We start from the raw sequence: 26,767 nt of genomic DNA on the forward strand, positions 1-26,767 counted from the left end.
AATAAACCCTTACAGAACATATTATGAACAGATTCTATAGTTGGACTAAATTCATACCCCCAGATCTGTGATCCATAACAAAGAATAGGTTTGATCATTGTATCAAAAATTTTAAAGTGTTCCTTTATGGGAAAATTACCAAATGGTTTTTCATAACCTTTGATAGCAAAAATTGCTCTTTGAGCTTGCGAAGCTAGTTTATCATGAGCTACATTCCATGATAGTTGTGGAGTGAATAACAAACCCATATATTTATAAACAGCAGTTGTATTTACAGGCTGACCGCGAAAAGACCAAGATTCATAATTACGAAGACGACCTCCATTTCGAAATACAATTATCTCTGTTTTATCAAGATTAATTTCCATGCCTGTGTTCAAGCAAAATTGATCAATTACATTAAGTTGTTGTTGTAATTTTGTAGCAGTTTCAGCACAATTTGCAACATCATCTGCAAACATTAAACAAAGAATATCAGGAATATCATTTGTAATGAAAATGCCTGTGCCACATTTCTCTCTTAAAATGGAAGATAACTCGTCTATAAATAATGTAAAAATTGTCGAACTTGTCTTATCACCTTGCCTTGTACCAATGTTACAGGGAAATAATTCAGTAATCATAACATTGTTAAACAAATCAGTTGTTTTAACACATGAAGAGAGATGAAAATACATTGATTTCAAAACTCGAGGAAAATTTCCAAAAACGCCCTTCTTTTCAAGTGACAAGAAAAGTTTAGAATGATTCACTTTATCAAATGCTTTACTGAAATCAACATAGAGACAGTAAAAGCGGCCACCCTTTTTAGAAAGATATTTTTGAACCATAGCTTGTAGACAAAAAACATTATCGATAGCCGAGTAACCACGCCTAAATCCTGCCTGAGATTCATCGATTTTTCTTTGATTTTCGGCCCAATCGTATAATCTTTTATTTATAATACCTGTAAAGACTTTATATAATGTATTTGTAATAGATATGCCGTGATAATTACCAGGATTATTACTTGGCCCTGATTTATGAATTGGTGTAATCATGCTATTTCTCCAAGATATTGGAAATTGCCCTGTTTCGAGTATTTTGTTAAATAGTGTATGCAGAATAGGCGCTATTTCATCTGATGTATGTTTATAAAATTCGGAAGGTATGCCATCTGGGCCACAACTTTTATTATTAACTAATTTAGATATAGAATGTTTAATTTCTAGCAAAGTGAATGGTTCATTTAATGTCTGAGCTGTTTCATCGGCGGAATCATGTTCGTTTCCAATATAAGGATCAACAAACACTGAATTTTCGTCATACAACAAATCTTTAAAATAATTGAACCATTCTGTACAAGAAATACTAGGATCAGACATAGTAACAGTTTTGCCTTTCTTCACTAATTTCCAAAAAGAACTTGGGTTGTTACTGTTTGATACTAGTTCTAATCGATTAGATTTCTGATATTCAGATATTCGTACATTACAATAGTCTTTAAACCTATTTCGTTTATCTTTATATATTCGTAAGTCAGACGAGGAATTACTTAATCTAAATGCGCGTAGCGCCGCGTATTTGTTTGCTTTTAACTCATTACATGTGTTATCCCACCACGGAGGTTGAGACGAATGAAAACAAAATTTCTTAAGCATGCATTTTCCAGCATCTTTATAAATAGAAGTAATACAGTCGACCGCAGAATTGACAGAGTTATCAACTGATTCCATTATCATCGTGTAATGGTTATGAAACAATTCCCTAAATTTTTGCAAGAAATCTGTACCTGCAGACACATGCCATTTATATCTATCAAAAGTGTTCAATGATATTTGAGCAGTTTGGCTATCTGCGTTATTAGACTTTTTATGGAACACAAAAGTACAACATATAGGAAAATGATCAGATTCATCTCTAGTAAGAACCTCAAAATCTTTAATGTATGAAAATAGAGAAGAAGATGCGATCATAAAATCAACAACACTCGATCCATCATTTGAGAAGCAAGTAAATTCACCGTTTTTATCGCTTGGAAAACGACCATTAAGTATATGAATATCAAAAATACAGCATAAGTTTACTAAACATTTACCATAATTATTGCCACGTATATTATCCTTACTATGACGTACAATATCAAAAGTACTACCATTATAGTCAGTATTACCAAAAATAAAATTTAAATTATCACATGGGATAAAGTCTAAAAAATTTTTACATCGACTATTAAGGTCACCTGACAAAAATAACATGGTGTCCGGGTATTCATATGTAATTTGTTCAAAATGACTAAACATTTCATTGATACCGTTTTTATCGTCTCTATCATTATAGTAAGAACTTCCCTCAGGACTTATATATGTGAAATACATGATAATGTCATTACAATCAAATATTTTTGAAAAATTACAGTATAGTACAACACAGTTGTAGCAAAGTAGCAAAATGTAAACAAAGTAGTAGTTTGACTTCCGTACAAAATACCGGTTTCATTTTAGTTGTACTTACTGCCAAAAAGCAACTAATGAAAAAGATGGTTCATGTATTACAATGAGTAACTTTTTAGATACTATAAAAGTATGTTATATGCTTTAGGTAAATTTGGTAATAAAGCCAGCCCACATAGCTCAATCGGTTAGAGCGCGAGACTTGTAATCTCAACATTGTGGGATCGATTCCTGGGCTGGCCAACCAAAATTACTAATCAGTCTTTCGGATGAGACTTTAAATCAAGGTCCCTTGTATGAGTGCTTAAACACTTGGCATGCTAAAGAACCAGGTGAAGCTTCTGGAATTGTGGCATCTTTCTGTATCTTGCACTATCCTCCAAAAATATAAATGACTAATACTCTTCTGGAGGACTTGCTCATATTGGCAACCTGTGGCGAGTATAAATAAACTCAAATACACACACATTGGTAAATAAAATTAAAAGCATTTTTGAAGCATAATAAGCCTTTAATCTCCTTTCCTGAAATTTCATGTACTCTTAAGTGTAAAATTTCTTGTTCAAGGAAACAATGGATTTCCCCTGATAGGTTTAAACCCATCCGATTAGCAATCCAGTGATCCATATAGTACTAGTCTGATGTGTTACCCTCTTGGCCATGCTGCCACTTTTTATCGCTAGATAATGTGAGAATGCATCAAATTTATTTGAAAGGCAGATAAAATCAAGCTTCTTTATTTATAGATGTACTTAATTCCTTTTTAACAGATTTTTTTTTCTTTTAGAAGAAAGTATGTAATTAAATTTTGTTAAATTGTCATTTTTCTGCCACAATTGTTTCAAATGAAAAACGTTAAATCCTTATCAGGTTAGTACTGGTAAAATGATTTGAGACCACTTGATATATGTATGCTAAGCTTAATGAGAGATCATCCGTCCGAATACAGACCTTCCGGAAATATCACCATTCATGCCCTAATAACAGTTATAATTTGCCAAAAGATGACCCATTAATTTTGATATAACTAATTCACTGAATGATACTATGCACACAACACTTGATCCTATTAACCCTTTACCTCATATATACGCGAAACAACACACTTTCGACCCTCCCCCCCTTTTTTTAGGCCTGAAATAGTGAAAAAATGTCCTATGAAATGTTTCTAAAAAAAGTGAGCATTTTTTCGGCGCCGCCCCCCATCCAAAAGATCAGGGGGTTGCCAGAAGGGGGATGTGCCCCCTTCTGTTTGGGGGGTTTGAAGGGGGGCGGAGTGCCCCTCATCGCCAAGAAAATTTTGGACTTGTGAGAGGCTAAAATAAAATGACCCCAGGTCGATCATAAGGTAACGTGTAATCAACGCTGAAAAGCCTTTGACTCTATCTCAATCCCTTGAGAAGTTGCAGCACTTTTGGAAATTTTGAGATGTCCCCTCGTTGCCATGGTAACAGGAAATTTAAGACTGAGCATGTTGTTACAAAGGCAATGGTCCAGTCAACATTTGTGCCAAGTTTGATTAGTATTGAAGCATTTTTCATAGTTTCATAGCAGTTTGAACTTGTAAGAGGAGGCTTTTCAGTGAAAATGGCCATTTTTCACAATATGCGCATGGGGGAAAGGGTTAAATATAAGGAATTACTTAAGCTTTTGTAGGCATTTTGGTATAAATTCTAGAATGAATATATTTCAGGCTGTAAATGAAGGGGAGGTCAATCCAGGTATACGTTACAGTTACAAGTTACCAAAAGTCGACTCAAAATTCCAAAGTAATACCTCACAAACAAGAACTGAAGATGAAAACATGAAAATTACTGAAATTGAAAAAACACTTAAAAAACCCAGCAATATACGTGTAAGCACTAGTCATTTACCTAGTAGAAGAAATTATGGCCAAACAAATGTACGGGTTGTAGACAGAAGACGCGGACCAGTGAATAATAATGACTTTAGCAGATATAACAGGAAAAGAGATAGCAGTAATGAAAATCAAAAGCAGTTTGTATACCAGAATGCAATACAAGTACTAGGTGGTGCCAACTCAATCACCAATAATGTATATGACAAATCAGGAAAGGTACACTCCAAGAATAACTCTGAAGAAGTGACAACAAAAACACCAACTGAAGCAACTACTGATGGAGCGATCGGTGAAGAGGGTTTTAGGTCTTACATTGCTAATGAAATAAAATACCGAACAAATGATAATGGTGAAGACAGAATGGAGTTAGAAAGCCGGGGACCGGGAACTAGTTCAGTGGAGTATGGGAACCAGAGATATATGTGGTCACATGGTCAATGGACAGAGTGCTCCAATAAATGTGGTGCAGGTGAGATAAAAAACTTAAATGTTATATCTTGCTTTTTTGTCTGGTTTAATATGCCAATTTCAAAATATCTTTGGACATATTTCAGCAGTCAGTTGACCTAACTGGCTTCCCTGGATAACTAACCAGTCATTTCTAATTTCTCTACAATTGACAGCTAGACTGCGTGTCCCTCATGATTGTCACAGAAAAACTTGACCTTGCCCAAGGTTATAATCAGAGACCTATGGATTACAAATCTGATGCTCTCCTCATTGATCTGATTGATTACTCTGTTTTTGTTTCTTTGCAGTAAATAAGAAAACATTCACCAATAACACCTGTGAACTTTATGCTTATATGTTTATCAAAATACAGCCTTTGAAAGTCTTTTGAATCTGGTTGGCGTGATTTGGGTACATTGTCTTCAATTGGTCCTTGAATGAGAAAATTTTGGAAATTTTTTTTTATTTGTTTATAAGAATTCTCCATTGTAGCTTTAGGTTATAATAAATGATATAAGCAAATATACAACAGAATTTTTAAGTCATTCAGAATGAAACAGACTTTGATATTATTTGATGGCCAGTTATGAAACATACTTAATATTTGTTATCAAGGGTACCAGAGAAGAATTGTATCATGTATTGACAGAGAGAGGAGGGAATCAGTGGATCAAGAATACTGTGACCTTGAACTTCGACCTTCAAACAGCAGACGGTGTAATAAAGGAGACTGCCACTCTATTCCTTCATCCTCATATGTGTTGGTGAAATTTTCATAATTAATAGTTTTATTAATTTTTTACACTTCTAGTGAAAAGTGATGAAACTTTGCCACCAGAGTCCAGTACACTACAAAGTCAAGCCAGCTTGCAAATCCATGCTGACCAACTTTTAATTTTCATCGTGATATTACCAAAATCACTTATAGAAAATTGAAGCTGCACAAGTCTATTTCAGACATCTAGCATGTTAAGGGCTTAAGGAATTGAAAGTAGAAATGCATAGTTATATTAACTTTATCAAGAAATTGAAACACTCTTGATCATGAAGGGGCTCCTCAATATAGGGTTAACGCACGTTTTTCCGTGTTATAACGTCTGCAGAGTCCCGAGGAACGGTTGGTGCCCGAGCCCGGTAGGGCGAGGGCTCCAACAGTTCCGAGGGACTCTGCAGACTTTATAACACGAAATAAACGTGCGTTGACGCTATTATAGCATAAAATTTTCAAACAGATTCGTGATGTATAGTTTATACAAAACACAATTACATTAAAGTCTTGTGCTTGGACGGTATTTATCCAATTCTATGTTTTACGTATGCGTTTCGTTTTTCCGGGGCCAACAACTTGGAAAATTCTCGGAACCGAACGAAATTTTGAATTTTAATTAATTTAACAAAGCTTGGCCTTTAGAGATTTATTATCTCAAGAAAAAAACGTTACATTACTCTACCCTCTACCCAAGACAAAACATGACCCTCAGAAATTCTTAGAATGATTTCAGATTGACGGTAGAAAAAAGATCAGTGACATCAGAATCGGTTTTTTTTTTTTTCAAGCAAACAAGTTTATTAAAAAATCAGGCACTAAGCATTATTCTATCAAAGAAATATAAAAAGCATTTATCAACATTAACATAAATAAAAAAACATTTTCTCATATTAATTTTGTGTTATCTAGTTTTGTAAGTTAATCGGAGTGTTAAACTGAATGACAGGTAGATTCTACTGTATTTGTTTACATTGACAACATTTTCTGTCCGTTTCTTAGAAAGGGCGACAACCAAGATTAGCACCGATGTCTAAACGCCGTTTTTCCGGCATAGTTACTTGAATATGCGACTGAGGCCCTCGAATCAATAAATTTCAATATAACAAGAGCGCACGACTCTTCGGCAAACAGGCCAAATCGTCATTTTTTGTTTGTTTGTTTACTGGGCCCTGTATGTATTGCGCATAGGTGAAACCGGGCTATAACAAGAGCGCGTGACTATGTTAACACATGGTTTTGGTCCCGTTATAACATGGGCAAAATAGGGGAAAATAGCCGATTTTATGCTATAATACCCCAAACAAGCCTATTCCTGGTTAGTGCTATCTGAAGTAAGGACCTTTACAACTTTGAGTCTAAGGCATACTTATTGAGATTGAGGAGTGTATGTAGATTTCCCTTGTCCGTCTGTCACCCTGTCCGTTTATAGACTGAGAAAATTGTGGAATATGGGAGTGTAGGATGTAGAAATCTTTCATGTCAAGAAGTTATTCAGCAAACTTATGGAACAGCTGTGGATCTACTCTGGGTACCCGTTTGTGCCTTAAATAATTAAACCTTAGGTCTTCCTCCCCCAGTCAAGCTGGAAAGTTGTCATATGACCTATACAATGTAGGTGCAATTTAAACCCAACCAAAAAGAAATAATAAAAAAATACATATTATGTTAAGCCATAAGTTGTTACTTTCAGACGTTGGCAGGTTGGAAGTTGGGGTCCATGTTCAAGGACATGTGAGCTAGGTGACCAGGTGCAGGAAGTGTTCTGTGAAGCAGTCTATAATGACAGTTATACTAAACCAGTTGATGATGAACAATGTCTGAACCAGTATCGCATGAAACCGCAGTATCGTAGGTCGTGTAACGATGGTGTTCCGTGTTACACTAGTAGTCGTGATCACAGTCGTGATCAAGGAAGCATGTGGATGTTTTCAAAATGGAGTCAGGTATGTTATATAAAGTATATTCATTTATTTTGAAAGAATTTGGAATGTTCTGAACTGGAAAATGGAAAACTTCTTAATATTTTGATAGTTCTGAATTTGAAAAACAAAAACCAATGAATCTCAAATTTGATATAATGCTAACTTCTTATTGAGTTATATACAGTTATAGTTCTATTATATTTTACATTAATACAAAACAACAAGCTTTTGTGTACAGCAAGTATCATATCTTAAATGTTGATGCAGAACAATTTTTTTAAAAACAGGGCCTTGAGTGGTGATCTGTTAAGTAAATTTTGAAATTATTAATCTTAAAATTCATATTTTTGTGTCACTTTAGGGGGGGGGGGGGATTTAGATTTACCCTTGTATGTCTGTCCGTCGTTCCATCCATCTGTCAGTCTGTTCTCTTTTGTGTTGCACGTAGCTCAAAAAGCATTTGACCTAGAGTCATGAAACTTGACAGGAATGTTGATAAGCATGTGTAGTTGTGCACCTGGATATTTTCCTGTGGATTTATTTAGTATTTTTAGAGTTATTGCCCTTGACTTAGTAAAATTTTGCAGTTTTCAACTTGTGTCGCATGTAACTCAAAAAGTAGTTGACCTAGAGTGATGAAACCTTACGGGAATGTTGATAAGCATGTGAAGTTGTGCACATGGGTATTTTCCTCCAGATTTATTTAGTATATTTTAGAATTATTGGGCTTGACTTAGTAAAAATTTGCAATTTTCAACTTGTGTCGCATGGATCTCAAAAAGCATTTGACCTAGAGTCATGATACTTTACAGGAATGTTGATAAGCATGACTTTTGTGTAGTTGTGCACCTGGGTATATTTGTGTGGATTTATAAGTATTTTTAGAGTTATTGCCCTTGACTAAGTAAAATTTTGTAATTTTCAACTTGTATTGCATGGAGCTCAAAAAGGATTTGACATAGAGTCATGAAACCTTATGGGAATGCTCAGCATATGCAGTTGTGCACCTTGGGTTTCGCTTGTGGTTTTATCCAGTATTTGTAGAGTAATTGCCCTTGACTAAGTAAAAACTGTTTCATTATGTTGTGTTATTTGTTCATTGAGTGCTTGTGTTAGAATCAACCAACTTTACATGAATAATGATCAACATCACTAAATTACAGGAATAATGATCAACATCACTGTGAAGCTATGCATGTGGATTTTTATGCCTCCGCAGCATCTGCGATGCGGTGGCATATAGCGATTCACCTGTGTGTGCGTGTGTGTTTGTTTGTTTGTGTGTGTGTGTGTTATATAGATTATATAGTGAACTTAAAAAATCTTCTTGTGAAAAACCACTTGTCCAATTTCAACCAAACTTGCCAGGATTAATCCTTTGGTGAAGGGCTTCCAAAGTTGTTCAAAGAATTTTATTCCATGCAGAAATCTGGTTGCCATGGCAACCAAAAGGAATTATAAGAATATAAATTTAGAAAATCTTCTTGTAAAGACCCAAAAGGCCTAGAGCTTAGATATTTGCATAAGCATTGTATGGTAGACCTCTACCAAGATTGTTCAATTATAGGCCCTGGGGTCAAAATCGGCCCCGCCCCTGGGGTCATTGATTTTCACTATATGTACATATAGTAAAAACTTAAAATACCTTTTTGTAAAGACCAAAAGGCCTAGAGCTTAGATATTTTGCATAAGGCATTGTCTGGTAGACCTCTACCAATATTGTTCAAAATTATAGCCCCTGGGGTCAAAATCGGCCCTGCCCTGGGGGTCATGGATTTTACTGTATGTACATGATAGTAAAAAAATTTAAAATACCTTCTTGTAAAGACCCAAAAGGCCTAGAGCTTAGATTATTTTGCATAAGGCATTGTCTGGTAGGACCTCTTACCAAGAATTGTTCAAATTATAGCCCTGGGGTCAAAATTGGCCCTGCCCTGGGGGTCATGGATTTTAACTGTATGTACATATAAGTAAAAACTTAAAATACCTTCTTGTAAAGACCCAAAAGGCCTTAGAGCTTAGTATTTTGCATAAGGCATTGTCTGATAGACCTCTTACAGATTGTTCAAATTATAGCCCCTTGGGTCTAAATCGGCCCGGCCCGGGGTCATTGATTTTCCTCATATTTACATAGTAATTAAACTTATTGTAAAACTTATAGTAAAAACTTTAAAAACATTTCTTCTAGCAATTGACAAATGCTAGAGGTTAGATACTTTGCATGAAACATTGTGAAGTGAACTCTATAGCAAGAATGTTCAAATAATAGCCCTGGGGTATTGATTTTCAAAATATACATATAGAAAAAAAATTCAAAAAATCTTATTGTCTGAAGGTACAAGGCTTAGAGCTTTAATATTTTGTTAAATGATATCATTTATAGGTACTCAACTCAAAGTTGTTCAAATTTTGCCTACCAGGTGTCAAATTAAAAGTGAACTTTGATTTATCAGCTGACCTAGATCTTTTGACATAAGTGTATTACATGTTGTCCTTTATGCAGTCAAGAATTTTAGGACTGTGTGAAATATGAACCTTCACCACCAATTTCACTAGACTCAAGTACATGAAAATATTCCTACTCTGATCTTTTAATTGAGTTTAACAGTAGATTTTTAACCACTAATCTTGATAATAAGGAATTAGATAGGTCAGGGATTATAGCATTATTGACAATCTTCATTGAGAGTTATAGAAACACAAAAAAAATCTATGTTCCTACACTTATTAATTAAGTTTTGTTGAATATTAATGCGGAGGCAATAGGGCATTTTCATCTCAATGCAAATCTAATGTTTCAGCCTGTCCCTTGAGTGATGCCAAGCTTTTGACCAAGCAGTAGTATAATTTGCCATTTTTCAACGTTGTTGCATGCATAGCTCAAAAGCATGTACTTTGACTTGTAGTCCTGAAAGTTTTTTACTAAATAAAGAATGTGGTCAGCATGACTTGTGTACTTAGACACCTTGGGGTTTGTGTAGGATTTATTCAGTATTTGCAAAGTTCTTGCCCTTTTACTTAGTTAAAAGATCATTAGTTTTCAATATGTGGCACTGTAGTCCAAAAAAATATTTGAACATAAAGTCATATAAGATTGACACAACAAGTGGTTGTGTGGGGCATATCTGTAAGTTAAAATTTTTTGCTTCAAATTAAAAGTTACGCCATGTTGCTAATTAATTGCTTGATTATGATTATACCATACCATTAAAGAACAGGAATATTGTTATAGTTGCTTTCAAGGCGTCACAAGCTATCGGAAGTAATTCCTCTCTTGGCCTAAGAGTACATTCCGTGATAATTTCATAGTAAAAACTTCAATAGGACACCTTATAGTAATATTGATTATGATCAAAATACATGTACATGTTATGTTAAGTTTAACTTGCTTAAAGTGTACTAATTTATAGTGTGGACACAGAAGTTTGTTCATTATAAGAACTACCAGGAAGTAATATTGTGGACTAAAATACTTTCTTTCCATTTGATCATCACAAAAAATGTTTCTATCAGTGTTGCCAGTTGTCATAATTTTTGGTTAAATCCTAACATTTTCAAAGTTTAATTAGGAGTTAACCATTCAATGTGAAGAGTATTACAGTTCCAAAGTTGTGTTATTCTACATTACAGCTGCAGTGTGACGTTGTGGTGATGGTGTACAGCAGAGGAAGATGTCACTGTAGGTTAAAAGTCAGTTTAACCAGCGATTCAGGCTGAATGAGGAAAGAGATGTGTGAAATGCTGAACCTGCACAAACACTGTGTCTCAGGAGGTGTAATGATGTCATTAAGAAAAGTTTGGTGGCAGTGGTCTCTCCAATATTAAGACAATAAAGGTCCTTTCATGTTTAACTCTTAAAAGTACCTTGATTTTACCTAACCTGAAACTGATTTTGGTGACTAATTCACTTTTTACATAAATCAGAGAAGATATTGGTTTATGAATCCCACAATAGATTCATACTAATATATATTGTATAACCCGATTATAAGAACTCAAAGATAATATTATTGAGTTGTGATAATTATGCGCATCTCCTCGCAGCATTTATATTATTTTATTCAGCATGATTAGGAATACAACTTCTAGCCCACATTTTTATGCTGTTTTTATGTCTTCAAAAGGTCAAAGTCCATATCACAGGAAATATGATGCACAGTCTTGCATTACTGTTTTTACAGAGTCACGCAAAGATTATTTCATGGCACCACGGTTAATAGTAAAAGCCCATAATGTTAAAAGAAATTTATAGATCACAAATTATGAACAGAAGTCCCTAAGTGCCACTCCTCTGATATCCGCAATTGAATCAAGTAGGTTAGAGGCCTTCCAAATTCGGAGGTTCATAGGCCATTAATACTTGCTGCATAATGCTTTAATGAGGCGTGAACACATAGCTACTGCTTGCTTAAACAAATTAAAACAGTTAGTACATTTATCTTCTTTGATGTATGCGACTCCCTAATGCCATCCTTCTTAATTGTGGATTTCGATCATGTGTTTTTTCTCATATAACCAAGAGAAAACATACTGAGATCTTACGTTTTCTTTACATTGCAAAACAAGTTATCCTCTGCGTCTGCTCATAATAATAATTAAGGTGCACTCTTTTAAAATACTAAAAGGGTGAAAGTATCACGGTGTTACCACAATAGCGGAAGTTGGGTTAGGGGAGTTGGCATTCAACATGCATTGTGAACTTCATATAATCCGTACTTTTCTGACGATTAGACGAATGGGGTTTGATATAGGTAAAGTCTTGTTACAAAATGTCAGGCGTATGTGCGTCCTATTGACTCGAGGACCCTCTTAGTCATTAACGAATAAGTGGTAACGCAAATTATTTTTCTTCTGCTAGTGCAGTTCTGTGATGAACCTGAACCTTAAATCTATTAACCTACATGAAGTCACCCTCCTCTAATTCATAACCAGATCCAAACAGTACTGTGGAAACCATTTATAATTTTTTGCATTTGACGATATAATCATTGTGTGTTGAACAAACGTGATGTACAAATCTATGGCTATATTGTTCTATGTTGCCTAAAAGCTATTAATGCCACACTTCTATAACGCGTATATTTTAAGATCATAGAAATATAAATTACCAAGTCATTTAATGAGGGGATTAATAGAGATTGTTTGAGTACAATACTTGAATTCTATTAAAGTACACAACTGTCAAAACTATATTGGATGAAGTGCTGGTATAGGTTTTGCGCCTGTGTTCCAGTCCAGTATTGTATCCTGACCGATTTATTTCACAATTTACATATAAATAACTTATTCATGTGAAGCCATTTAAATGTCTCTTTTATTGAAAAAATACATTTAAAATTTAGCAAAATCTTAGTGTCATAATTTCATTGCACAAGAACTTGAATATTAAGGGGATCTGTAATTCTTCACTTTAGTAAAAGTCCAACATAAATTATCATATGTATGAAGTTTTTATGGCTTTTTTCACTTTTCTAATTAAAAAGAAATTTATAAAGTGCTATGATAAGCAATAAAAATTGCAACAGACATTTTTTATGACAGTATTTTAAGTATATGGAGCCATATTATACGTAAATGGTACATATTTTATTGTGATTGTATTTCTGTAGCCATCAGATTCTGTATGTTAAAATTAACTGGGCCATGATTATACATGTATATTTCTTAAATTATATTTCTCAATACTTGTAAAAGACAGAGGTTAATCATTTAAAGTATATAAATTTAGTTTTAAATTGCTAGAAATTGAATATTTATATGCTTATAAGTTACAAATAAATTCTATGTAGTACAGTTGTATTTTTTTTTCTGTCCTCAAAATGCTGCCTTGTTTAACATTGAAGATATCAGAAAATGTGACTGGTATATTTCATGATATTCCTGTTTCTTATACTATGAAATGTTTAGTTATATGTGTGTTTCTAACATGATTAAATGAGGAAAAGACATGCTAATAGTTACTTTATTATTGACATGGCTTCAGGAGGCCTTCTTGCAGCACAAACAGTTTTTGTGACATTTCATTTGTATCTCTTTTAAGTCTATGTCTAAGGAAGTGAAAAAATGCCCATACGATCTGAGACCTGTGTCATGGAAAAGCCAGAATATGTTATTTTCTTATTGGTAATGTGTATTTCCTTTGGCCTGCCTCATTAAAGTAAGAATAAAAGAATGGAATACCTAGAAAAAAGTCACAACTTTGTTTGACTGCTTTTAAAAAGATTTCATAAAAAATATCATGTATCTAGTTAGAGCTTTGGATGTCGGGGTCAAGGGGATTATTATAGTAAGCTTGTTCCACCTAGAATAGGGATTGATCCAGAATAAAGTTACATTTCCCTTTTTTGCAACAAGATATTATTGTATTGTATTTCAAAGGTTTAAGATACTAAGAAATAGTGAAGGTTTACAGAAAACTGATATTACTCATAAATTAGAATATAATGAAGAGCTTTCATTAGAATATTGCCAAAAGGTAAAACGTGATTTTTTTGTTTTTTGAAAAGTTTTGATGGAAAAGGCAGTTGGTGCAGGTAAAGGGCACTTGAAATTTGATGATAAAATTGCTAAGTAGGCATAAAAATGTTGAATACAAGAGTAACTGGTGCATTACAAGGAATCTGTTGAATATTTTATTGCCATGCAGCCCCTGGAGCAACTTTTTATAGAAACCGCAGAAATGATGAACATGTGTTAGGTTCATTTAATGGGGTTATATTGATGGTACTGGTTCACTTAGTTTATCTATTTATATATTTCATTTTTATACCCCAAAAAACGAAGTTTGGGGGGGTATATAGGAGTCACCCGGTGGTCGGTTGGTCTGTCGGTCGGTCCAGAGGTCCGTTGCATTTTCCTTGTCCGGAGCATAACTTGAAAACTAATGGTTTGAAGTCATGTAACTTCATACAATGGTCAAGCACATTGAGAGGAAGTGCAGTGCACAAGAACCATAACTCCATCATGACTAATTACAGAGTTATTGCCCTTTGTTACTTTTCCTTGTCCGGAGCATAACTTGAAAACTACTGGTTGGAATTCAAAACAACTTCATACAATTGTCAAGCACAATAAGGGGAAGTGCAGTGCACAAGAACCATAACTCTATCTAAAGTAATTTTACAGAGTTATTGCCCTTTGTTACTTTTCCATTGCTTTCTTTTGTCCGGACCATAACTTGAAGACTAATGGGTTGGAATTCAATATAATTTCATACAATGGTCAAGCACATTGAGAGGAAGTGCAGTGCACAAGAACCATAACTCTATCTTGACTAATTACAGAGTGACTGCCCTTTGTTACTTCTCCTTGTCCGGAGCATAACTTGAAAACTACTGATTGGAATTCAAAACAACTTCATACAATTGTCAAGCACAATAAGGGGAAGTGCAGTGCACAAGAACCATAACTCTATCTAAAGTAATTACAGAGTTATTACCCTTTGTTACTTTTCCATTGCTTTCTTTTGTCCGGACCATAACTTGAAGACTAATGGTTGGAATTCAATATAACATCATACAATCGTCAAGGACATAGAGAGGAAGTGCAGTGCACAAGAACCATAACTCCATCTTGACTAATTACAGAGTTACTGCCCTTTAATACTTTTCCTTGTCCGGAGCATAACTTGAAAACTACTGGTTGGAATTCAAAACAACTTCATACATTTGTCAAGCACAATAAGGGGAAGTGCAGTGCACAAGAACCATAACTTCATCTTGACTAATTGCAGAGTTATTGCCCTTTGTTACTTTTCCATTGTTTTTTTGTCCGGAGCATAACTTGAAGACAAATGATTGGAATTTAATATAATTTTATACAATGGTCAAGCACATTGAGAGGAAGTGCAGTGCCTAAGAACCAAAACTCCATCTTGACTAATTACAGAGTTACTGCCCTTTGTTACTTTTCCTTGTCCGGAGCATAACTTGAAAACTACTGGTTGGAATTCAAAACAACTTCATACAATTGTCAAGCACAATAAGGGGAAGTGCAGTGCACAAGAACCATAACTTCATCTTGACTAATTGCAGAGTTATTGCCCTTTGTTACTTTTCCATTGTTTTTTTGTCCGGAGCATAACTTGGAAGACAAATGGTTGGAATTCAATATAATTTCATACAATGGTCAAGCACTGTTAGAGGAAGTGCAGTGCACAAGAACCATAACTCTATCTTGACTAATTACAGAGTTACTGCCCTTTGTTACTTTTCCTTGTCCGGACCATTACTTGAAAACTACTGGTTGGAATTCAATACAACTTCATACAGTTGTCAAGCACATTAAGAGGAAGTGCATTGCACAAGAACCATAACACCATTTTGAAAAATTACAGAGTTATTGCCCTTTGATACTTTTCCTTGTCCAGAGCATAACGTAAAACATACTGGTTGGAATTCAAAAAAACTTCATACAATGATCAAGCACAATAAAAGGAAGTGCAGTGCACAAGAACTATAACTCTGTCCAGAGTAATTATAGAGTTGCCCTTTGTTACTTTTCCATTGCTTTTTTCTTGTGCAGAGCATAACTTGAAAACTACTAGTTGGAATTCAATACTATTTCATACAATGGTCAAGTATATTGAGAGGAAGCACAGTGTACAGAAATCATAACTCTTTCTGGACTCATTTAAAAGTTTTTGCCCTTTGTTACTTTTTATTGTCCAGTGCATAACTTGAAAATTAATGGCTGGAATTCAATGAAACTTTATACAATGGTCAAGGGCAGTGAGATGAAGTGCAGTGCACAAGAACCATAACTCTATTTGGACTAATTACAGTTATTGCCCTTTGTTACTTTTTTGTCCTGTACATTACTTGAAAACTTGTAGTTGGAATTCAATACAACTTCATACAATGGTCAAGTGCAATGAGAGGAAGTGCAGTGTACAATAACCATAACTCCATCTTCAGTATTTATAGAGTTATTGCCCTTTGTTCATTTTCCTTGTCTTTCTGGACTTATTGCAGAGTAATTCAATAAAACTTCATCAATGGCCAACCACATTGAAAGGAAATGCACCATACAAGAACCACAACTATCTTTAATTGCCCAAAACCATAACTGTATTTCAATTGTTTTACAAGGTACTCTGTTACTAGTAACATCCTCATTTCCAAAACAGTCTTGTGGGGGTATTAATCACATTTAGTGATAGTTCTAGTTACTAGTTTAGTTTATCTTTTTATATATTGTATGTCTAAACTTGGCATTTTTATTTTACCAGATATATTTTCGAACATTTGAGTTGACATGTAATACAGACGAGCATTGGTGCCGTTCTAAAAAGCTCGAGTTTTGGTTTCTTTTTGTATATCTTTGTAAGTGACTGTTTGTTTGGAGGATAATCTTTGTTACTTTTACTTAAAGAGAACAGCATCTTCCTTAACATACTGTGTCTTAACTGTTTCTCCAGTGACATGTTGATAAAAGTATTTGACCTGAATGTTGCCCCCAATTTTTTTTATAAAATTTACAAATGGTGTTAATTTATAAAGGGAAGTAATTCTTGATTGGTTTTTGTTTAATTGCTACAGGTGGAGAAGTTAGACATTGTTTGTACAAAACAGAGACTGAAATGTAAATTGAAGAAGTGTTCACTTGACTTGATCACATCTCTTTCGATAAAGATTTTCACATTGTTTAGTTTTTTGTCTTTGTTTATGCGTCTTAAATTCATTCTTGGGTGTAACTTATGATTCAGAATAAAATTACGTTATTTCAATTTGATGATCACTTGGTTAAAGATTTATGGAATTTTGATGAAGAACATGCAGGTTTTGCCATGTTAAATACAAATAATATATTTTTTGTGCTCTGATTTTTTTTTGGTAATAATTGTATTTAATTGATTTACATGTTTGTTGCCAAATCTAATTCATATGTGGGTTCTTTTACGTTGTTTTCTTCTCTACCATTCTATGTCAGAATTATTTTTTGTATATAAATCAAGTATATAGTAATATTTAACTGTGATATGTGTATTTAAAGGCCCATTTTCACTCAGAAATGCTTTTATTTTTCTTTCTCAAAAGCTTTTTAATTTTGGTGTACTTTTATAGTATCTAAAAATTTACTCTTTGGCCAATCACCTGTACCATCTTTTTCATCTGTTGCTGCACTGTTATAGTGAATTTCAGGTAGTATTTTGCATACTACTTTGTTTACATTTTGGTACTTTTATTACAAATTATTTCACATTTTGCACTACTTTCTTCAAGTAACGAGCATTTAACAAGGTCTTGTTTGTCCTTTCTGAAGAGGTTAAAAAATTGTTTGTTTTCTGCGGCATAATGTGCCTATAAGTGGCAATATCGACTTGAGACTGGTTTATTTTCATTAAAAACATAACATTTTAAATTCTTATTTAGATCAAGTTAAAATGGAAAAATCTGCAATGGAAACTAAAGAAATATGCTCAGAATTAAATTAAAAATCGTGAATATATGAATTTGTAAAGTTTTGGTCCATCATTGAGATGAATAGTGGGTCAATAAACCAAGCCTAGTGTTTCTCTTTTTCAGTCTTGTTATCGGGATAAAAAAAAAATCCCGGTTATTTACACTCCCCGAAAAATTTCAGGGGAGCATTATTGCATATAGTCGCTGGGTTGTCCGTCCGTCCGTCAGTCCGTACATACATACGTCCTGAATTCTTTTCCGGCCCATAACTTTGTTATTTGAAATTGGATTTAAAAACTATTTCAAAGAAATGATCACCATATTGAGAGGACATGTGGCGCGCAACATTTGGGTCGCTACCTTGAAGGTCAAGGTTACAGCATGACCTTGAAGCAAAATCATGTCCGGCCCATAACTTCGTTATTTGAAGTCGGATTTTAAAACTATTTCACTGAAATGATCACCATATTGAGACAGCGTGTAGCGCGCAACATTTGGGTCGCTACCTTGAAGGTCAAGGTCACAGCATGACCTTGCAGCAAAATAGTGTCAAGCCCATAACTTCAATATTTGAAGTCGAATTTTAAAACTATTTAACAGGAATGATCACCATATTGAGATGACGTGTCGCCTGAACATTTGTGTCGCTACCTTGAAGGTCAAGGTCACAGCATGACCTTGCAGCAATATCAAGTCAGGCCCTTAACTTGTTACTTGAAGTCGGATTTAACAATTATTTCACAGAGATGATCACCATATTGAATCTACGTGTCACATGCAACATTTGGCTGGCTACCTTGAAGGTCAAGGTCACAGCATGACCTTGCAGCAAAATTGTGTCCGGCCCATAACTTTGTTATTTGAAGTTGGATTTTACAACTATTTCACAGAAATGATCACCATATTGAGACGATGTGTCACATGCAAGATTTGGGTCGCTACCTTGAAGGTCAATGTCACGGCATAACCTTGCATCAAAATTGTGTCCAGCCCATAACTTTGTTATTTGAAGTCGGATTTTACAACTTTTTCATGGAAATGATCACCATATTGAGACGACATGTTACATGCAACATTTGGGTCGCTACCTTGAATGTCAATGTCACAGCATGACCTTGCAGCAAAATTGTGTTCAGCCCATACCTACCTTATTTGAAGTCAGATTTAACAATTATTTTACAGAAATGATCACAATATTGAGACAATGTGTCGCGCGCAACATTTGGGTTGTTTTTACACTTTGAACTTTGTCTGTGACATAACTCTGACACTACAAGAGGTATACCTTCCTGTGTCCAAAACCTATCCGGGAGCATCACCCGGTTTAACCGGCTCTTGTTACATTGGCGGTTGGGCCGGCATCAGACAGGTGGTCTCTTGTTGATAATGAGAATTAGGACTTCAAGATGGTATATAGCAAGCTTATTTGGAGACCTTGCTTGGAAATGCTTTAAGGGACTCTTAACGTCAAGGTTACCGTTACTAAAAATAGAAAAATGGTTTCCAGTTTGAAAATCAGGTTCTCATGGCATTGCAAATTTACTCAAATTCCTGAAGTTATGAACGAGAAAATTAGTTTGTTTATCTCTTACATTCTTGTATGGAAATTTCGTGCATTCTTAATAATAAACTGGTTAATGTAGGAAAGTTATGCAATGTTAATGCAATTAGCAGTGAGACTTCCTGTCATGTTAATTTCTACTGATTCATGATAATTTTGCAATTTTTTTTTGTTACCGCAATCAAAATTGTGGTTCTCATAAAGTATGTTGTTTTGGCAAACAGTTTCAGATTTGCATTTCATTTCCATATTATACAGACTTGTTATTTCTGCTTTATGTTGTAGAAATTAGCAGTAAAATATCTATCTATAGGCTTTAATACTGTTCTGATACTAAATTTTATTATTTGGTATTTCCTAGCTTATATTTTATATATACATTATGTACATGTCATTTTATCTACAAAATTGATTCTACTGGTCTCATTGAAACAAACTTGATATTTAGCTTGTCTGTCTCAAAGAAAAAGCAGAGCTCTATTATAATTCCTGCTGTGTGTTGTCATTTCATTGTCATCGCACAAAAACGGTAATGTAGCCCATTATACAAACATTTCAAAAGGTATCATAAAACTTAGAATAGTGTGACAAGGTGGAGTTGTAAGACAAGGGGTATAATTCCAAAAACAATATTTTTTGAGTTATGCCCCTTTTTTACTTAAATTTTTTTAACAGAAGAGCATTACCCCTGTGTGCTGTGCTCTTGTACTATTTTCATTGGTGTGTTATAGGAAATGTTTTATGATAAAAGTTGAAAATAGCTTTTGAGTTTAAAATTTTAGTTGATTTGAAACATAACCTCTGTAGCTTCTGATGAATGCATCAGAACACACACATTGTGATGGATTTTAGAAGTTTAATTTTAATTAGTAATATTTGCCAATTAATGGACCAGATGTTATATAATTTTATTTATTAACATATTCTCATACATTCTAATACAAAAAAATGATAGACAAACACATAACAAATAATTATGTTATGATTTTGATTTATTTTAATGAATCTTTGATCCCATACCTGAGATGTAATAAATGGTAAAAATAGAAAGCATATGATTTTGCACCATTACTTTATTATTAGTCATGATACTTTTTTGAGTTTGATAATGTTTATTATGTCTATTTATGCTTTCCATAATATAAAACAGCATTCAAATTAGAAAATAGATATCAATTTTGAGTGCAAATATTGTAATACAATAATACAGAACTCGAGTTTGAATGCGCAGAAATATAATCACAAAGGCTGATAGGCCTGAGTGATTAATTATAAAGCATTTGAATGATAAACCATGCATTATTATACTTTATTACATGCTTTTCGGTGGTTTATAGAAATATATCAGTGATATATAGAGGATATTTGTTTGTTTCAGTGTAAGATCGAAAAATATTTCACCGAGTGAACACCAGATGCAATATTTTCCACGAGTGGCGTAGCCACGAGTGAAAATATAATAGCTGGGGTTCACGAGTGAAATATTATTTGATCTTACATGTAAAACAAACAAATTTTCTGTTTATTTCATGATTTTTTAACGATTTTTACACCATTTTACTGATTTTTGCCGCGTAACGTCATGCTCTTATCTTCATGACGTCATCAAATAATGACGTCACAATGTTGAAGCAAAATATAATTCCATGATTATTTTTAGATTTTAGATGTTTTTCAATGTTTTTAAATATTTACGAACTACAGTTATCACGTACATTTGTTATTATGATTGACTACATTTCCGCTGAAAAAAACATTCATTAATGATAAATATTTTATTTTTACGCCAAATATAGTTCGGCTACTGTGAAATTATATTTGGTAATCATTACTGTGAAATTATCAGAATATAATTAACCGTTATAATTCAGTAATCTACTGCAAAACATGTAATAAAAAACTGGTAATTTCACTGTTTGAAACTCACTTTGATAATTTCACTGTTTTGAATTTAAGCCCCTTACGTTGTTTCAGTGAAATACCAGCGTGCACAGTACCGGGTACCAACTTAATGACGTGACGTCGTAAATTACGTCACGTTGTATTATTCTTTGGCGCGCTTTTCATTCAGAATTAGGTTTAATGTCTTTTTAAAACGTTTCTTTGCATATAATAAAAAGAAAATTTGTTTAATTTAGTGTAAGATCGAAATATATTTCACCTTGTGAACACCAAAAGTTCATATTTCACTCATGGCTGCGCCACTCGTGAAATAAACCTTTTGGTGCTCACTCGGTGAAATATATTCCGATCTTACACTGAACTAAACAAATATCCTCTATATAATGCAAGAAAAAAATAATATCTATTTCTATTCTAGTATTATTCTAATAAAAAAGAAAACTACATTTAGCATAGACAGCATTTGGTTGATTTAAAGATTTGAATATCCTAAATAATTATAATAAATTTAAACTAAAGCATATGTACGAAATCTTATTTCATTGGTTATAAGATTTGCTAGTCTTTACACTGTAATTAATTGGTAATAAGTTTAATGATTATTCAGTAGTTATATTAAATTTTAATGAATTAATACATAATTAATATGATAATATTCAGTAATGTTTTAATTTTATAATAGGTTTATTTAATGTGGAAACTCATAAAATTGGTGCCAAAAGACTTTATAGAAGAATTAAAAGAGAAGAAAATATTCCTTAATTGGTAGAATCAATTTGACTGAAGTGCTGGAAATCAGGAAAAGACGTTTCTGACATTATTTTCCATTTAGGCAATTTTTGTATGAATATAGTAAGTTGATCACTTAGGAACATATTTTTTAAGACTTACCATTTTAGACAATTTTTTTACATTATTAAACAGTTATACATTTTTGTCTGCAGTTTCTCCTTCATTTATTTAATCATGTTTTAAAGTATTTACAGGTAAGGGTAAAAACTAGCATGTTTGTTAAGTATGTGATGATTATAAAATGTCAGAAAAAGTTTCTGAGGGAGTTTTTGTTTGGCAGCCCAAGTAATGAAAAAAAGAATAGAAAATTAGACCTGATTAGCAGAAATAGATTTTACCACAAATAAAATATGCCATGAATTTTTTTATATGCTCAAACCTGTATTAAATAAGTACCAATAAAACCAGCTATTGCAGATATAAAATGTAATAAATATCACTATCTAATAGTTTGTATGATTTTAGTAAAATAAAAAAATCATTCCCAATAACTTGGGTGTTTCTAAATCTAAGGTAGTCTTACTGCAATGCTTTCTCCACAAAAACTTTTCTAACACTGGCCAATATTGCAATAAATTGGTCATTTCTGGAACATTATTTTTCACATCTTAGGTATTCAGTAACTTTTAACCATTTATTATAACCAGAATTTAGTACATAGCGATTGTAAATAATGTAATGCCCAAGATTTTGAAAAAATAACTGTCCGGAAATAACGGATTTGATCCGATATTGGCTGGCATAAGATTTGTTTAGGCGGAAAAGCAATGTTACTGTAAGACTATACCTTAACCCAAATATACACAATTGTGACATGTTTTGTGATGGATGTTTTGATTCGGTTTTAAGACTTACGAACACAGTATAAGACTGTAGGAAATATAGAAAGTTGAGTCTAATATTTTATAAATGTGATCAGTATTTTGCCTAAAACCACCTCTGATAAAAGACCACATAATCATCATAAATTAAAGCCTGACACAGGATGACATCAAATTATTTTTGACTAATCTGTTTTGAAGGAAAATATATAACATAACTAAGGCCTGTCTATAAAAGCAAAGACTGATCACGAACAATGTTTACAGGATTGTATGATAAGTGTAAGGGTTGAAATTATTTACAAAATAACAAAAACATTTGGTTTTAAATGGGTGTACTGGGTTGGGAGAGGTCACACGTTTGATCCACATCCCGTGTGTTTGCACATTTGTGCTGTCTGACCTATCTTGGTAATGTTGGCTGCCTAATACTGAAGTCCCTCAGACAACAGAGTTCATAGTTAAATCAGAGTGGCTCCATTTTATAAATTATGCATACAAGTTGATTATAAGTGGTCTTAATAGTCATGTTTGACTGTATTTGTGATTTAATTTGAAATCACTCACTTCACTGTAATTGTATCACATAACTCTTAAATTATTTTGGAATGAGGAAATGTTTTGTAAAACATACATACAATGTTTGAAAGTGAAATTAATTAGGACAACACATATTTGTTAAGAATGTCAGTCATGACTCAGTTTAACTGAAATAAACATAGTCATACTTACAGCAAGCATGTGAAAAAAAATTAAAATGTTACCCTGAAATTTATTTTCTAGAATCATAGATAAAGAATGTATAGATTATTAACAAAATAAACATTTGTAAACATTTTATTTAAATAACAAGGCATTTTTTTTTCCGAACAGTAGCCAGTAAACAGTTTTGAGGTATCATAGTGCCAGGCATTTTGATCTGAGGTATTTCTTTACTTGCTCTCTGGACTAATGTTCACACAGGATATATTTACTATAAGCTGGTTAAGTTATCAGCCTTTTCTTTTGTTACGCCTTTTGTAAATCACTTTGAAATGTTGATGGCTACAAATTTTGTCATTAAACTGAGACTCAAGATACATGTCCAATTTATTATCCCCCGCCGATGGAATCGGGAGGGGGATATAGTTTTGGCGTCCGTCCGTCCGTCCGTCCTTCCGTCCGTCCGTCCGTCCATCCGTCCGTCCGAATTTCGTTTCCGGAGTAGTTCTCTGCAACTAATGGCTGGAATTCAACGAAACTTTATGGGAATGTTGATCAGCATGTGAAGTTGTGCACCTGGGTATTTTCGTCTGGATATTTTTAGTATTTTTAGAGTTATTGCCCTTGACTTAGTAAAACGTCCGAATTTCGTTTCCGGAGTAGTTCTCTGCAACTAATGGCTGGAATTCAACGAAACTTTATGGGAATGTTCATCAGCATGTGAAGTTGTGCACCTGGGTATTTTCTTCTGGATATTTTTAGTATTTTTAGAGTTATTGCCCTTGACTTAGAAAATGTTTTCAAATTTTCAACATGTGTCGCATGTAACTCAAAAAGGATTTGACATAGAGTCATTTAACCTTATTGGAAAGTTGCTCAGCATATTTAGTTTGTTCCTGGGGTTTCGCTTGTGGATTTATCCAGTATTTGTAGAGTTATTTCCCTTGACTTAGTAAAAACTGTTTCATTATGTTGTTATTTGATCCTTGAGTGCTTGAGTTAGAATCGACCAACTTTACAGGAATAATGATCAACATCACTAAATTACGAATAATGAAGTCTGGAGATTAAGATGTTTTTACATCTAGGTGAGCTATTGTGATCCCCCACCGTCCGTCGTCATGCGTCGTCAGCAATTTCTTTAAACAACATCTCCTCAGAAACAAATGACTGCACAGCAACCAAACTTTACAGGAATGATCCTAGGGTGGTCCCCTGCCAAAGTTGATCAAATGGTTCCGGTCTGTTGCATAGCCTTATGTCTTCAGTTGTTGTGTTATAATAACCAGTACTCGGCGGGGGATATATTAATTCAACGAATTTGCTTGTTGAAGATTATATGCAAGTCCCTTCTACTTTGACTGTATGTATGTTCCCTTAGAGAACATCCATTGTATTTTTTATTCTCTAAGCAAAAGGCAAGTGATATAACTTTTTGTGTATGCTTTATTTAAATACATCACCTCTGTTTATTTCTAGAGTAAGTAAGTAACGACTTTATTTAATGAGGCTAACTCATTTGGTTTCTCGATCTTCCATGCTCTGGCCTCATGTGTTAAATCATTCATGATTTGTTGACACTAGGGAAATAAATAATCTTGAGTGATACTTTTGCAAATGGTGTTAAGGAATAAAGGGAAGTAACTTTATCAGTATAAGCATGTATTTCTACTGTAAAAGTTTAAATTAAAAGGTCACAAGTTTGATATTTCACCACAACATTTAAATCCACATATTATCTAATTAAGCTAGTCCTTTCCTTTCATATATATACATTTGTGTTAAAAAAAATCTTCTTTTAATGTATTGTTCTACAGCTGTTAAGAGCTTGAATATTTGAACAAATTATTTCTGCCACATTTTGCCTAATTTACCATTATTTTCATCATAAAATCAAATTCGAATTTGAAGTCTTGAAAAGAAGAGAAAACATATCTGACAGTTTTATTAACTGCCGATGTAATCATAATTATGATGGTAGGTATTTTTTGCAGCATAAATCAATATAATGCCTTGTAATAAACTGGATTTGTTTAAACTTGTGTAAGTTTAAGTGATCTCATCTAAAGATTTGAAGATAAATCTTGTTAAATCTTAAGAACATTAAGGAAAATATGCTGCTTGAAAATAATTTGGTGGCATTATTGCCAGTTTGATTTTTTTGCCACATATTATTTCTTGTTTATTAATACATGTATTGATGATCTTAAATATTTGGTCTGTAACTTACATTATATGGTAATTTGTGCTTGATGACTAAGAAAATAAAATTTTGGCTGAAAAAAAATATTTTCCTTTACTTTTACCTTTCTTTATTATGAGTTCTGTAATGTTTTTATCAGTGTGAAAGACTGGTGTTGTTGAGCATCCATGGATATGATTGTTGCTAAATAATAAGACTGAGGCTAGGTGTCAGATATATTGTTTATTAAGGCATGAATATGTTGTTTTATGTTGATGTGTTTTTGAAAACAATAATGTAATGAATGCAAAGATTTTGTAATTTCTACTATCTAATTGTGAATTAGTTTTGCATTGAAATAGCTTTGCCCAACAGATAGTATAAAACTTATATAGAACTTTGTTGACTGTTGAAGTGTTTGCCATTTCATTTTAGCAAATAATAACTAAAACAACCTATAATCAGTGATGAAGGTTTAATATTGTATCCATATGTATTTTAAAACAGTTTTCTAGTTCTTTACTCTTAGCAAAATTGAAAATAATGGTGAAATTCCTTCTTGTGATGAGACCTGTCAATAGTAAGGATGTCAGAAACTTGTTTTTGCGCACCTTGTCTTTTGGAATCTGCTTTTTGAAAAGTTATTTTGTATTTTTTGTTGTGTTTTGCAGAGTGTTTGGATGTTTTCCCATGTTTGTGTAATTACTAAGCATTTTACTTTATGATTTATTCTCAGTGAATAAGTAACCACCCCTGATAGAAACATGCGTTTTTGTAAACAAATGTTCTATATATCAGAGTATCGTGTGCACCTGAAAGTTGTTATTTTCCAAAATGTTTCAGTCAGAGATTTGCTAGATTTTATCACAGTTAAAAAACATATGAGCTGCGTCATAACAAAACCGACATAAAGGGTTTGCGATCAACATGGATCCAGACCAGCCTGCGCTTCCGCGCAGTCTGATCAGGA

At 33.4% G+C, this 26,767-nt stretch overlaps 1 protein-coding gene across 1 annotated transcript in view; it reads left to right on the forward strand.

Annotated features, from left to right (window-relative positions):
• The window catches only part of LOC132738562 (papilin-like), a 270,884-nt gene that overhangs the window by 49,061 nt on the left and 195,056 nt on the right, over positions 1-26,767 (forward strand). The window contains exons 11-14 of the mRNA XM_060726072.1: positions 4,126-4,762; positions 5,359-5,503; positions 7,203-7,455; positions 11,065-11,113. Coding sequence (XP_060582055.1) covers positions 4,126-4,762; positions 5,359-5,503; positions 7,203-7,455; positions 11,065-11,113 — 1,084 coding nt within the window. The remainder of the gene's footprint in view (positions 1-4,125; positions 4,763-5,358; positions 5,504-7,202; positions 7,456-11,064; positions 11,114-26,767) is intronic.

This window comes from Ruditapes philippinarum, unplaced genomic scaffold (assembly GCF_026571515.1).
Source record: "Ruditapes philippinarum isolate M1 unplaced genomic scaffold, ASM2657151v2 ctg298_1_1_1_1, whole genome shotgun sequence".
Lineage (NCBI taxonomy): Eukaryota > Metazoa > Mollusca > Bivalvia > Venerida > Veneridae > Ruditapes > Ruditapes philippinarum.